The 13039-nt window shown below is 33.2% G+C and overlaps 1 protein-coding gene across 1 annotated transcript in view; it reads left to right on the top strand.

The window, feature by feature from the left end:
- Rok (Rho associated coiled-coil containing protein kinase) overlaps window positions 1-13039 on the top strand; it is a 165139-nt gene that overhangs the window by 33482 nt on the left and 118618 nt on the right. The window contains exon 4 of the mRNA XM_085807766.1: window positions 6146-6227. Within this exon, the coding sequence (XP_085663892.1) occupies window positions 6146-6227 (82 nt within the window). The remainder of the gene's footprint in view (window positions 1-6145; window positions 6228-13039) is intronic.

Genomic DNA, 13039 nt, shown 5'->3' with positions numbered 1-13039 from the left:
ACCTAGCTCTTTCATGAACCTTAGAGATAATTATATCATGAATAACCTCATCAGATCCTGCAATTATGATATCATCAAAATAAACTTCCACACCCTCAATATCACCAAATAATTTTTGGTTTCTTTTCTGAAATATTTCTGGGGCGGAGGATATTCCAAATGGCATTTTATTAAATTTATATCTTCCATAAGGAGTATTAAATGTACATAGTTCAGAACTAGCTTCATCTAGTGGTACATGCCAAAACCCATCTTTTAAATCTACAACTGAAAATACTACAAATTACATGGTAGTTACATGGTGTCAGGAGCAAAATGGATTTCAGACCACCTGCTCCGCTAACGTTCTCCGTCGGAAATGTTAAAGAAAAATGGAAGCAAGAGCTAGAAAACTATTTACTTGCAACGGAAAAAGATGCCAAGCGAGATAAGACTAAAATTGCAATCCTTTTGAATTTACTCGGTACTGAAGGACTCAAAATTTTTAACACGTTTTGATTTGAGCCACTTGAGAATAAAGAGAAATACGAACAGGTCTTGAAGTCTTTTGAAGATTATTGTTCACCACGGCAGAATGTCGTATATGAACGTTACAAATTCTTTTCGTGTAGCCAGCAAGAAGGACAAACAATTGAATGTTATGTCACTCAGTTAAAGACTTTATCGTCAACTTGTGAGTTTGCTGAACAAGAAAATGGATTGATTCGCGACCGTATTGTACTAGGCATTCGGGATAGGAAATCTAACCTAGGATTAGAAAAAGCTATAGAAATAGTCCGTGCCGCTGAAACAAGCAAAGAGCAACTCCGGAACATGAAAGATGATCCAGCGACTGTGAACAGCATGAAGAAATATAGAAAACAGCACCATCACTCAAAACAGTCAGTGCCACCGAAATTATCGTCTCAGCAGAAGCAATCAGCACTAGAATATGACTGCAAGAAGTGCGGAAGAAGACACAAATATCAGGACTGTCCAGCTTTCGGAAAGATGTGTGCGAAATGCAAAGTAAAGAACCATTTTGTCGCGAGGTGTCCCAAGAACATTTGTGAAGTTGAAATACCAAATAATGAACTTAGTACAGTCAAAAGTCGTTAATTCGGACACCCATAATCCGGAATGATCTATAATCCGGACCTCAAAGCTAAAAACTTTCTGCGCATGCACCGCGTTGGCACATGCGCACAGATGTTTCACGCATGCGCGTAAGACCTTGACTACTGCGCATATGTGTGTGCGCAAGTGCAGAAAACGTTTTCGCCTGCGCGTTTAATGTATAACGGACGGTGTAAGCTAAAATTATCTAATTATCTATTTCAGTTAATGTTAATGATTGCGTTGTTCCTTAATCTTCGAATTGGATCCCGCTTATTATTTTTTGCAGACTGTAAGAGCAATTTTATAAAAGTAAACTTGAAATTTCGATTATGTCAAATAGAATTTCCGATGCTGGAACTTCCAAAGGATCTACAAAACGAAAGTATGTTTCGATGTCCAACAAATAAAAAGTGAAATTGCTCCAAAAAATGGATAAAGACATGAAGAATGTGACAGAGAGGTTAGTGAAAACGAAAAAATTTCGATTGACAAGTTAGTCGGTATTCTCGGCACAGCAATTAACGGGACTTGAACAGCAGAACTTTGTAACTGAACAAGAAATTATGTCTGTTTATAGAATTAAGGAGAAAGTATTATCACATAAAATGAAGCAACTTAAACAACTTACATTGAAAGAAATGTTTAATAAAGTAAACAAATAAATATTAAGTTTTTTTTTTTTTTTTTTTTTGTAAATTTTGATACCCTTTAGATCATAATTGTTCTTTATTTCATAAATTACGGTTTCATATTTTTAATTTTAGAATTTCTGCATGCCATCTTACGAGATTTAAACTGATGATCTATAATCTGGAAAAATCGATAATCTGGAATCGCCGAAGTCCCGACGAGTCCGGATTAACGACTTTTGACTGTATATATAATGAACATAGTGTATTTGTTGACTCAGTAATGATAAATCCACCAGTAAACGGGTACAGTGAATTTAAAATAAGTGCAAAATCAATCAAAGATCTAACAAATTATATTGATGAAGTAAATAAGGATATTCACAAGGTGAGTGAAACATGGGTGAAAAGTATTACAATGTATGTAAATAATAAGTATTTCAAGGTTGATTTTAAGTTACATACTGGTGCAGAAGTAAATATTTTGCCTTTGTATGTTTTAAATAATGTTAAACTTAAGCCTAAACTTAATGAAACTGATTTGTTCTTAACTGCATATGGTAATTTTAAATTAAAACCAGAAGGTACTCTTATAATTAATTGTTCAACTGAAAGGCTTAAGAATGTACCTTTAGAATTTTATGTTCTTGATGTAAGATCTAAGCCTATATTAGGGTTAACAGCTTGTTCTGCATTAAAGCTAATTGAAAGGATCGATTCTTTAAAGTGCAATATCATTAATAAAAATGATTTAATTGCTCAGTATAAAGATGTATTTACAGGCACAGGCCAATTTCTTGACGAACCATATCATATAACCCTTAAAGTTGATGCAATACCAGTAATACACCCCACACCTGACACCATGTAACTTCTTGTGTAGTTTGTTTAATTTAATTACTTCTGTACTTTAAAAGAAGACTCAACTAATGAGTATATCTCAAGAATTCAAAACTTTTTATTATTACATTTTTAAACAGTTCACATAACATTCAGCTAGCACAGTAACACGTGCATCACAACAACGGAATCGCATAGCATGAGCGCCGTTAAAGTTAACTGAAGTAAGGAGGTTGTTAGGAATGTTAAATTTTCTGTCAAAATTTATACCTAATGTATCTAAAGTTACTGCTCCTTTAAGAGAAATCATTCAAGAAAAGGTAGAATTTAATTGGGGAGAACCTCAGGAAGAGTCATTTAACAACATCAAACAACTGCTAACCAAAGCTCCAATTTTAAAAGTTTTCAGTGGTAATGAAGATATAATTATACAGTGTGATAGTTTGAAGGATGGCCTAGGATCGTGTCTAATTCAAAAGGGTAAGCCTGTATCATTTGTGTCTCGCAGCCTGACTAACAGTGAAAAAAACTATGCACGGATCGAAAAAGAGCTATTGGCCATAGTATTTTCTTTTGAAAAGTACCACAATTTTGTTTATGGACGGAAAGTCACAGTACAAAGTGATCATAAAACATTCAAAAAAATTGCCCTTGATATCTTGCAATTTGGTAATCAAAGTTACTTAGTAGTTATTGATTATTACTCTAAATGGATTGAGGTTTCTAGCATAAAAGATAAGACAGCAAATGAAATTATGATGAAGTTAAAATGCATCTTTGCCAGGTATGGTATTGCAAATGAAGTCGTTTGCGACAATAATACCTGTAATAGCTACTTATTTAAGAAATTTGCTGAAGATTGGGATTTCGAACTTAAATTTAGTAGCCCCAGATATCCTCAATGTAACGGGTTGGCTGAAAAAGCTGTACGAATAGTGAAAAATATCATGAGGAAAGTGCAAGATATAAGTGTAGGCTTAATGGAATATCGAAATACCCCAATTAGTGGAATAAATTTGTCTCCTGCACAACTGTTACTTAATAGAAGATTAAGGACAAAATTACCTATCAGTAATAAATTGTTAAATACTAAGATAAACAAACCTTATTCTAAATTTCGTGCACTTCAAGCTAGGCAAAAATATTATTATGATAGAACCGCACAGAAACTGCCCAAGTTAATACCTGGATATAGTATAACCTTGTTCAACTTTAGAACTGGGCAATGGGATAAAGGTGAAATAATTTCAAAACATAAAGCTCCTAGATCCTATATTGTAAGAAATTCAAATGGGGAAATATTGCGAAGAAACAGACGCCATATAAAATTTTCAAAATCACCTTACAAAGTTAATAATGATTATGATGATATAGTATTAGATAAAGAGGAAAATTCAAATGGAAGCCTTGAGAATGTTTCTGTGCCTGTTAATATAGGAAATCAACAGAATAATCTATCCAATAGTACAATAACAAGAAGTGGACGGTTGATTAGACAACCTTCAAGATATAGAGACTTTGTCATGGAATAAAATAATGTAACATATTGCATATATCATTTTTATGTAACTTTTTTGTTATTGTATGTCATATTGTAAATATACTTGTATTGATATTATTTGGTATTTTTATTATTGTTTATAAACTGGAGGAAGGGATGTGATGTATATTTAAAATAACTTTTAACTTTAATGGCGCTCATGCTATGCGATTCCATTGTTGTGATGCATGTGTTACTGTGCTAGCTGAATGTTATGTGAACTGTTTAAAAATGTAATAATAAAAAGTTTTGAATTCTTGAGATATACTCATTAGTTGAGTCTTCTTTTAAAGTACAGAAGTAATTAAATTAAACAAACTACACAAGAAGTTACAGATCCAGAAAATACTGTTACCGATATTGAAGAAAGTGACAGAGAGGTTATTGAAAAAATTTCAATTGACAAGTTAGTGATAATTCTGGACACAGCAGTTACAGTATGTGAGTAATGAGCAGTTCAATTCAAATACATATTTGATTATTAACTCTGATTTGAAATTTTTACTACTGATTATAGGAGACAACTGCAGTTTTATTTTACTAGTATACAGATACAGTGAACTTATAGGCCTAAATTAAGTCATAAGAACAAAGATGCAAAAACATTTAATGAAACACCTGTGATTGCATTTTTGTGAACAGTTTTCTGATTTAAGTTTCAACTGTTGATGAATTTAGGTTCCACATTGATGTAGATTCTGTATATGGGTTTGGTACTTGTTTAGGCCAAGAATCTTGCTGTACAGCGATATGCAGTTGAGAGAGGCATCAGCACTGATTTTGCTTTCTCAAACTTTTGAATTCATCTTGTATGCAACTTGAACTCTTGTAAATTTTACTTTTGAAATGTGATGTTAAGTTTGTTGCAAGAAGTCAAATATATGAGGACCTTATATTCCATTGAGTTTAAATTAGGTAGTTTTTATTTCATGCTGAACACACTCAGTACCCATTCATGAGCTGTCAGAAAATTAAATTTGATTTGTATAAAAACTGGCATTTTTCCATTTCAGTGGTAGATTGATTTCTTTCATTTTGCTACAGGCTTTGGCCAATATGCCACATTTTTTGCTTTATATCTGTAAATGATTATATTACTAAACTTATGTATATGCACATTAATTGTTCATTCCCTCATCATGTCCCTTTTAGTATGTTTTCTTATTGGGGTTTTCATCAAATTATCTCCCCCCCAACAGTTAAAAATTTAAATTTATAATAATGAATTAAATAATAAATATGTTTTACATCAGAATAATGTAGTAAATTAATGAGCAAGAACTGTAAAGTATGAAGTCAAATTTCTCAGTGGAGTCTTTTTGAATTTACATTGCTGTGCAGTGTTAGACCCCCCCCCCCCCCGGGTTTCCCCCATTTCGGCCTGACAACTATGGCATTACTTGATGTTGTTTAACAACAACACAATTTGTGTTACCTGATGAGTGTAGTATGCCATAAAACAGTTTAGGTTGGTTGATGACTTGAATAGAATCAGCGTTGAAATATGATGTATTTTGTTACAGCATTCCTTTTTCTGGATGAGTTGCTACCACTTGTCTAGAAAAACCCAACAATATTTGTCGCTAATGGAAGTAAGCCAATTTTATCATTCTATCCCCTGCAATTTAAGTATAGTTAAATAGTGTTAGGTTGTGCACATAATCCACATCAAGCTTACACTGAAACATCAATGCAGTTCATAATTGTTACATTATATATTATTTGTTGTACAGCTGCATCCAATTGCAGAGTGTGTAAAGCAATTAGAAATTTTAAATAGTTCTTATACCTGCACTTAAGAATTATCTCTTTCTCATGTGCACCTTATACAAGTCTGATAATTTTTGAGGAGACAGCTTCTTTGTTGCAGAATATATAGAGCATTTTTAGTTCTTCTATTCAGCAAAATGGATTTAATGTGCCATGTAAACAATAATCATTATATTTTCATTTTTAGATAATGCCATATATAATTTGATTGAATTAATGTCTTTCTTTATTAAAAATATTTTGATATTTAACATATACATTTATTCAGGATACTGTGCAAGCACTGTATTTGGACTGTGATCACCCTGCTTTAAGGCGAATGAAAAATGTTGAAAGTTTTCTTCAAAGATGTGAGTTATTTATTATTCCTTTATATTAATTTAAATATGTATAATTTGATGTATTTCAGATTGCACTATATGTATTTTAGATTTAAATATTGCATAAATTATGCAATAGTTGCCAGCATGGTTTATTTACCTATATCTTCCACATGCAACATTATTTGTGCGTACAGGTTGCTTTCAAGACAGGAAATACTAAATAGATTATTTTAGATAAGACATGAGTTGAACTTTTTTTTTTGAAGATCACTCATTTCAGTTCAGCTTGAAATCTCACAATGATGCATGGCTTCAAGAATTTGCATGACTATTATATTTTTTCAAGAATAAGCTGAGCTTAGAATTACAGAGCATTTGTACTATAGAACATTTTTAATGCGTCAGACTGCTTCCAAAGTATCTGACATAATTGATTCTATGTTCAACAAACTTTATTTTTGAGTCATGTTAAAAGCAGACTGAAATATTTGATACATTGTACAAATTCTTATTGGAAAATTATAAGAAATGAAGCAATGAAGTCAAATAGGGAATAATATAAACAACTTAATTGAATATTGAAGAAATTAAACAAGAAACAGCGTACGATTTGTAAATTTTGCAAGTCTAGTTTCGATGGTTTAACTACAGAGCCATCTTCCACAGCTGCCTAAGTGGCAAAGTTCCTCAGCTGCGTAAGTATAAATAGGCAGCTGAAGAAGCTGGTTCTGTAGTTAAACCATCAAAACTAGTCCTGCAAAACAAATCTTATGCTGCTTCCTGTTACTTGACTACTCCAGTAATCATTATTCGCTGTGTTATTTTAACCTAAACTTAAAAGAACTTCAAAAGTCATTCAAGCACTACTTTGCAAAATGAAATGAAAGAAAGACTGGGTTTCAGATCCTGCTATTGACAATTTATTTGAAGCAGCCAGTTACTCTGCAAGAATGAATAACTTAGTGAGTTTTTGACTGATTTCTTCTTTAAGGCCATTTGTAAAAAATATTGCTCTTTGGATCTCAGCAAGCGAAAATAAAGCAACTGAAAAGGCATTAAGGTGTTTACTGCTATATGCTGACACTAAACACATGAGGAAATTATTCTTACCCTACATATATTCTAAAAACCATTACTTTAACTAACTTGCTGCTGATCCTTATTTAAGATTCTAGCTCTCCAAATTTGATTCTGATCTCAGTATCAAAGTTGTTTAATCTTGTATTTATTAATTTTTGGATATACTGTATGGTAATGTATTGTTCATTTTGTGCTTGAATGCAAATGTGTAAAGGGCTATTACCTTTTTCTTGTGAAGGGTCTAAATTTTTATCTGAAGTTTAGTATGAATGAAGTTAGGTGTAGACCTCATGAACAGTCAATAAATTCGTCAATTCACACAATTTCTGCTTTCCTTTGTACAAAAGTTGATGATTAAAGTAATTACAGTGCATTAATAATATATTTTAGTTTATGAAGTGTGTGTTATCTCAGTGTTTATTTTAAATAATTAATGTAATAATCGGTCTTTGCTTGATTATGTTTTTCTGGCCTTGTTCATTGCAGTGTATTAATTTTATGGTCTTAAAATAATCAATGCTAAGGTACATTATAGGAATAATGGAGGGTTTAAGGGAGTCATAGGTTCTTAAGGATATTTACGAAGTCTTATTAATGGGTATGGAAAAGGGAGGGAAAATGGGAATTTATTAGGCCAATGTAAAATTTAGAACCTGTTCAATTTTGCCAGATGAAGTCTGCTGACAACATCACAGATCAATTACTTAGATTATACATCATTCAAAGACAAATGAGTAGATTCCCTTATACTTTTTTTTTTTATCAGCAACTTGGATATAGCAGACCTTTCATCTTATACCACATGTGAGTAGTAATATGCTTAGCTGTAAAACAAGTGATCACATTTTTTTAGACAGTAAGGTGAAAAACAGACTTCTCACAATTATTGGTCTGTAAATTTTCAGGCTTAAGGCATCCAAAGGTATCACCATATTTTAGCACTGATTTACTTTGAATAATGCTTATTTAATGTGTTGTGGAAAATCATTTCAGGACTATTTCTGCCTAAGAGAAGGAGTGATTTTGTGAAGAGTTTTTTAAGAGCAGATTGGCTTAAAAAAGTAGATGAAAAGTTTTTGGATTATTCCAAATGTATTTGGCTGCTTTGTAAAAACAGTGCAGAGTAACATGGAAATTATATCTTAACTATGAAAAGTTAGTGATGAATGAGTAAGCGATGCATATTAATGCATAATATACCATTTCAAACTGTGTCTCAGCATCACAGAAAATAAGATATTTTCAGTTTTGTTGTTCTTTCTCTGCTATTTTCAAATTACTTTTTATAAATGTTTTCAGTTATCTTTACACAGAAAATTTCATAAATGCCCAGCTGTTGAACAATGATTTAAAAATGTTTAGTTAAAAAAAAGTACAAAATTTTCCCCAAACGTTTTAAAATCTCATTTCATCTCATCAGTTAAGAATAATACAAATAATGCGGTTTAAATTAATTAAAAATATTTTAAGTGGAAACAAAAAAACTGCTTTTAAATGTCTGGGTACACAATAATTGAAATATGTGTTAACATGTATGAACATGTCTGGAATGCATACATGTTAACATGTATGAACATGTCTGGAATGCATACATGTTAACATGTATGTGTTCCAGAAGTTTTTATATTTGAGTTCAAGCTTAAGTGTATTACTAAACCTCATTGTTGTTATATTAGTTTGCTTATATCTAAATGCGTTAAGCGTTTTTATGTTGACAAAAGATTGGGATTGATTTTTATAAATAGCACATATAAAGATACTCTGGTGTGAAAAATGGGAAGCATGAAGAAGAAAAGTTAACTAAAGAACAGAAAGGTTCTGTTTCAATGAAGCCAAAGTTTCTGTTCTAGCACATTTTGATAAATTACTAGGAATATCATTAATCCAATTAAACATGCATGGAATGCAGTGCCCAGGGATTCACATCGTACTGCGGGGAAATTTGTAAATGGGGCATTTTCCCCCACCTCTATTTAATAGCATAACAGTAATTAAAAAAAAATATTAAAAATATTTTTATAAATTTTTATGAGAGCCCATTTTTTACTCAAAAAATCATCCCTATCATTTAACTTTATCACCTATGTTTTCCCTTAATACTGATATTATTTTATTTGAGAGTGAATATGCTATTATTTTAAACTTTGACAAAGTGTATATTTTTTGCTTTATGTTCCATAGGTTATATAATCAAAGTTATTTATTTGCAAGAGTCTTGAGTAAAATGAGTAAGTAACCTCATCATGGAATTGCCCATTCAGGGGGAAAAAAATCATATCACGCTCACAGTGCATCTGATTATATTTTAAAATATAATACACTGGTACCAAGCGCTTCTTTCTTTATTAATAATTCTTCATTTATGCCTGTTTATTATTTGTTTATATACTAATATTTTAAATGTCCTGCACAAATTAGAAAAGAAAAAAATAACAAAAATTCAAAGACATTATCTACAGCCCATTAAAAATGATCAACATAGCCCTTGGTCTCAAGGTGGGTAGGCATTCAGAATTGTACTGATTAAAATTTTAACAGTATGAGCAAATTTTCTGAAAAAGGAATTATATGAAAATAAGGTATTTGCATATTAATTCCATTAGCCATTTAAATTGGCTACCATCTAACCATGATGGAGATTCTACCAAATTTGCACTGACCTTTCCTGCAGAATTTTGAAAGAACTGACACCTCTTTTTTAATAAACAATCAGTATTTGGCCCACTTTTGCTCTTTGTAAAAATGGTTTTGTACATTTCCAGTAGTTTGGTAAGCTGTCTGATTTTACTGAGTCTATTTCCGTTTTCTTTGCCATATTCAGCCGACCATATCATGTCCGTTAACACACATTTTTTTTAAATGGCTGAATCCCATAACTTTGAAAATAATTCACTGCATGGGGTTCTGTAGAAGGTAGGTCTCATATTGTAATTTCTTTTAAATGCAGAAGGATCATATAATAATAAGTTAATTTATATCCTTGTTCATAGAAACAAAAGGTAGCTTATTAAGAATCTATCAGTAATATCAAACAAAAGTGCAAATGTTATAAATGGCTTGTTATGTCTCACTTATCCATAATTGACATTAAAAAACACTTTTTCACAAAAGTTTCATGGTCAACAAAACAATACACAAGTAATGAAGATAAAATTTAAAATTGAATTTTTCTTTTTTGTGAAAGTACTGGGTAATTCTGTTATGATATTAAAATATTTGTTTGCATGAAGAAAACTTATAGTGAGTTTTACTAGTGAATTAAAAATAACTTAGCTAGCTAATAATTTTGTTAATTTGAAAATTAATGGTATTTTTAGCTAAGTAGATTTTTATATACTGTGTGTTTGTATAACTTAGCATCATCCAGACTAGTTCATTGAAAAATGGGGAGATGGTCATAATAGTTTGGCTCATAAGTGTATATATGAAAGGATGATATATGCTTTTTCAGACAAAATGTTACACATACAATGATTATGTTTTTACAAATTTTGTACATTGATAATTTTAGTGAAATTGTACGTGAAATTGTATTTTTTGTAAAATGTAACGGGATAATCTGATGGAGCAAAGCTGGCCGGAAAAGAAAGAATACAGGGGCAAGTCTATTTAACATAGTGAATGGCTGTCTCTCTAATTTGGCGAGAAATCGCATAAAGTCGCCAAACTTGACAGCCGTCTGTCAGCATTTTGGTCTGGTCCCTGTATCGCCATAATAGGCATAGTAATTGAATGACTATAATTGATGTTCCGTGTAGTTGTAACTGTAATTTGGCCCTCATATGTCTTCCAGTAATTTCGAGAAATGGAATTTACTAGAAATTTTTATGTGGGTGGGTGAAAATTATACAAGAGCAGAGAGAGTATCAGTTTCAGAATTTTAGTAGTTAGATGTGATTTTGGAGTACTGAGATATTTGAGAGAGCTTCAGCTTTTAGATGCGCTTTGCATTGCATTGTGTTTAATGTTTTTAGTAGTCTGAAGTGTATCTACAGATTGTACTCTGTGGTATTGTGGACTTGTATGAGTATTTCTGTGGAAAGTTCCGCAACTCTGAAGTTTTTCTTTTGATAAAATTTTTTTTTATCAACCTATCATTGGACATTTAATCTACGCTCTTAGACAAAAAAAAAAAAAAAAAAAAAAAGGACGCACCAAGAAGGAAAATCGGTAGAAGTGATATACGTGTACGGCAAAACAAAAGATTACAGTTTGAGAAAAATGAATGATTTATTGAAGTGATAGAGCTTCACAAAGTGAAAAAGTCAGTAATGCATTTGTCCACCTCTGGCCCTTATGCAAGCAGTTATTCAACTTTGCATTGATTGATTGAGGTTGCAGATCTCCTCCTGAGGGATATCGTGCCAAATTCTGCCTAACTGGCGCATTAGATCGTCAACATCACGAGCTGCTTGGAGGGCCCTGTCCATAATGCTCCAAATGTGCTCAATAGGAGAGAGATCCGGCGACCTTGCTGGCCAAGGTAATGTTCGGCAAGCACTAAGGCAAGCAGTAGAAACGCAGTGTGGGAGCGGGCATTATCTTGCTGAAATGTAATCCCAGGGTGGCATGACATGAAGGGCAACATAACGGGCCTTAGAACTTTGTCGACGTACCGCAGTGCTGTAAGGTTGCGACGGATGACAACCAAAGGGGTCCTACTATGAAATTAAATGGCACCCCAGACCATCACTCCTGGTTGTTGGCCTGTCTGCCGGAAGACAGTCAAGTTGACAGTCATCACATCACTGTCCAGGGCATCTCCAGACTCATCTTTGCTGGTCATCGGCACTCAGTTCAAAGCGGGACTTATCACTGAAGACTATTCTACTTTAGTCAGTGACATTTCAGTGCGAATGAGCCCGACATCACTGCAAACGGGCTTGATGTTGTACAGAGGTCAATGGTAGTTTGCACAAGAGGTGCCGTGACCTCATCCCCCTTTCTGTGAGCTGTCTACGAATGATCCTTGCGGTCACTGAAGCACTAGTTGCACGTACAATCGATGATAATGATGCATCTGGGGCTGTGAGTGCTGCTCTGACGATTTCTTGGTCTTCACGTTCTGTCGTTTCTCTAGGCCTACTGCTTCCTTCTTGACGCTGTGTGCAGCTATGGTTCACCCATTCCTGCCAACATCGTCTAATAGTGGCATCGCTCCTGCTCCTGATGTTCAGCTATTCGCTGATAAGACCAGCCGGCTTCTTTGAGCCCAACTACACGACCTCTTTCAAATTCTGACATCTGCACATATCGCTCGTGCACCTGTATGCGAGGCATAGTTACTGTCTACCAGAGTACACGGAATGAAATTCGTGAAGACTTTATGACCTGAAATCTTAATTTCTCCTCTTAAATATCCTGCTAGTTGCACAGATCAGATGCGCTGTAGCGACAACTGTTCATTCATTGGCAGCCCAAATGTAAAATTTTGCATTTTTCGTTGAAACCTATATGCATTCAAAATCGTTAAAACAACCTTGTATTTAGCGTAAGTATAATGAAACACTCAATCGATTTTGAGGGCAGCTAAAGGTCCCTCCTCATCAGGAGAAAGAAATACCTAGAAAGAAGAAAATAAAGGAGAAGGATTCTCAGAAACACGTAGTCCTTATCAGCACTGCACTTGGTTATAACTGGATTTTTAATCAGAGTTGCACTGGCCACCTACTTTTACTGAGCCAGGCTATCTGATCAAGCATAAAGGACAAGAAAAATTAGCGAAGTTAAAATACGGAGCGAGGGGCAAATGCACCTTT

This window comes from Stegodyphus dumicola, chromosome X1, assembly GCF_044657685.1.
Source record: "Stegodyphus dumicola isolate Sdum_Otavi_A_Nest chromosome X1, ASM4465768v1".
Lineage (NCBI taxonomy): Eukaryota > Metazoa > Arthropoda > Arachnida > Araneae > Eresidae > Stegodyphus > Stegodyphus dumicola.
The sequence above is the reverse complement of the archived record's forward strand: the minus strand, read 5'-3'. Positions and strand labels throughout refer to the sequence as shown.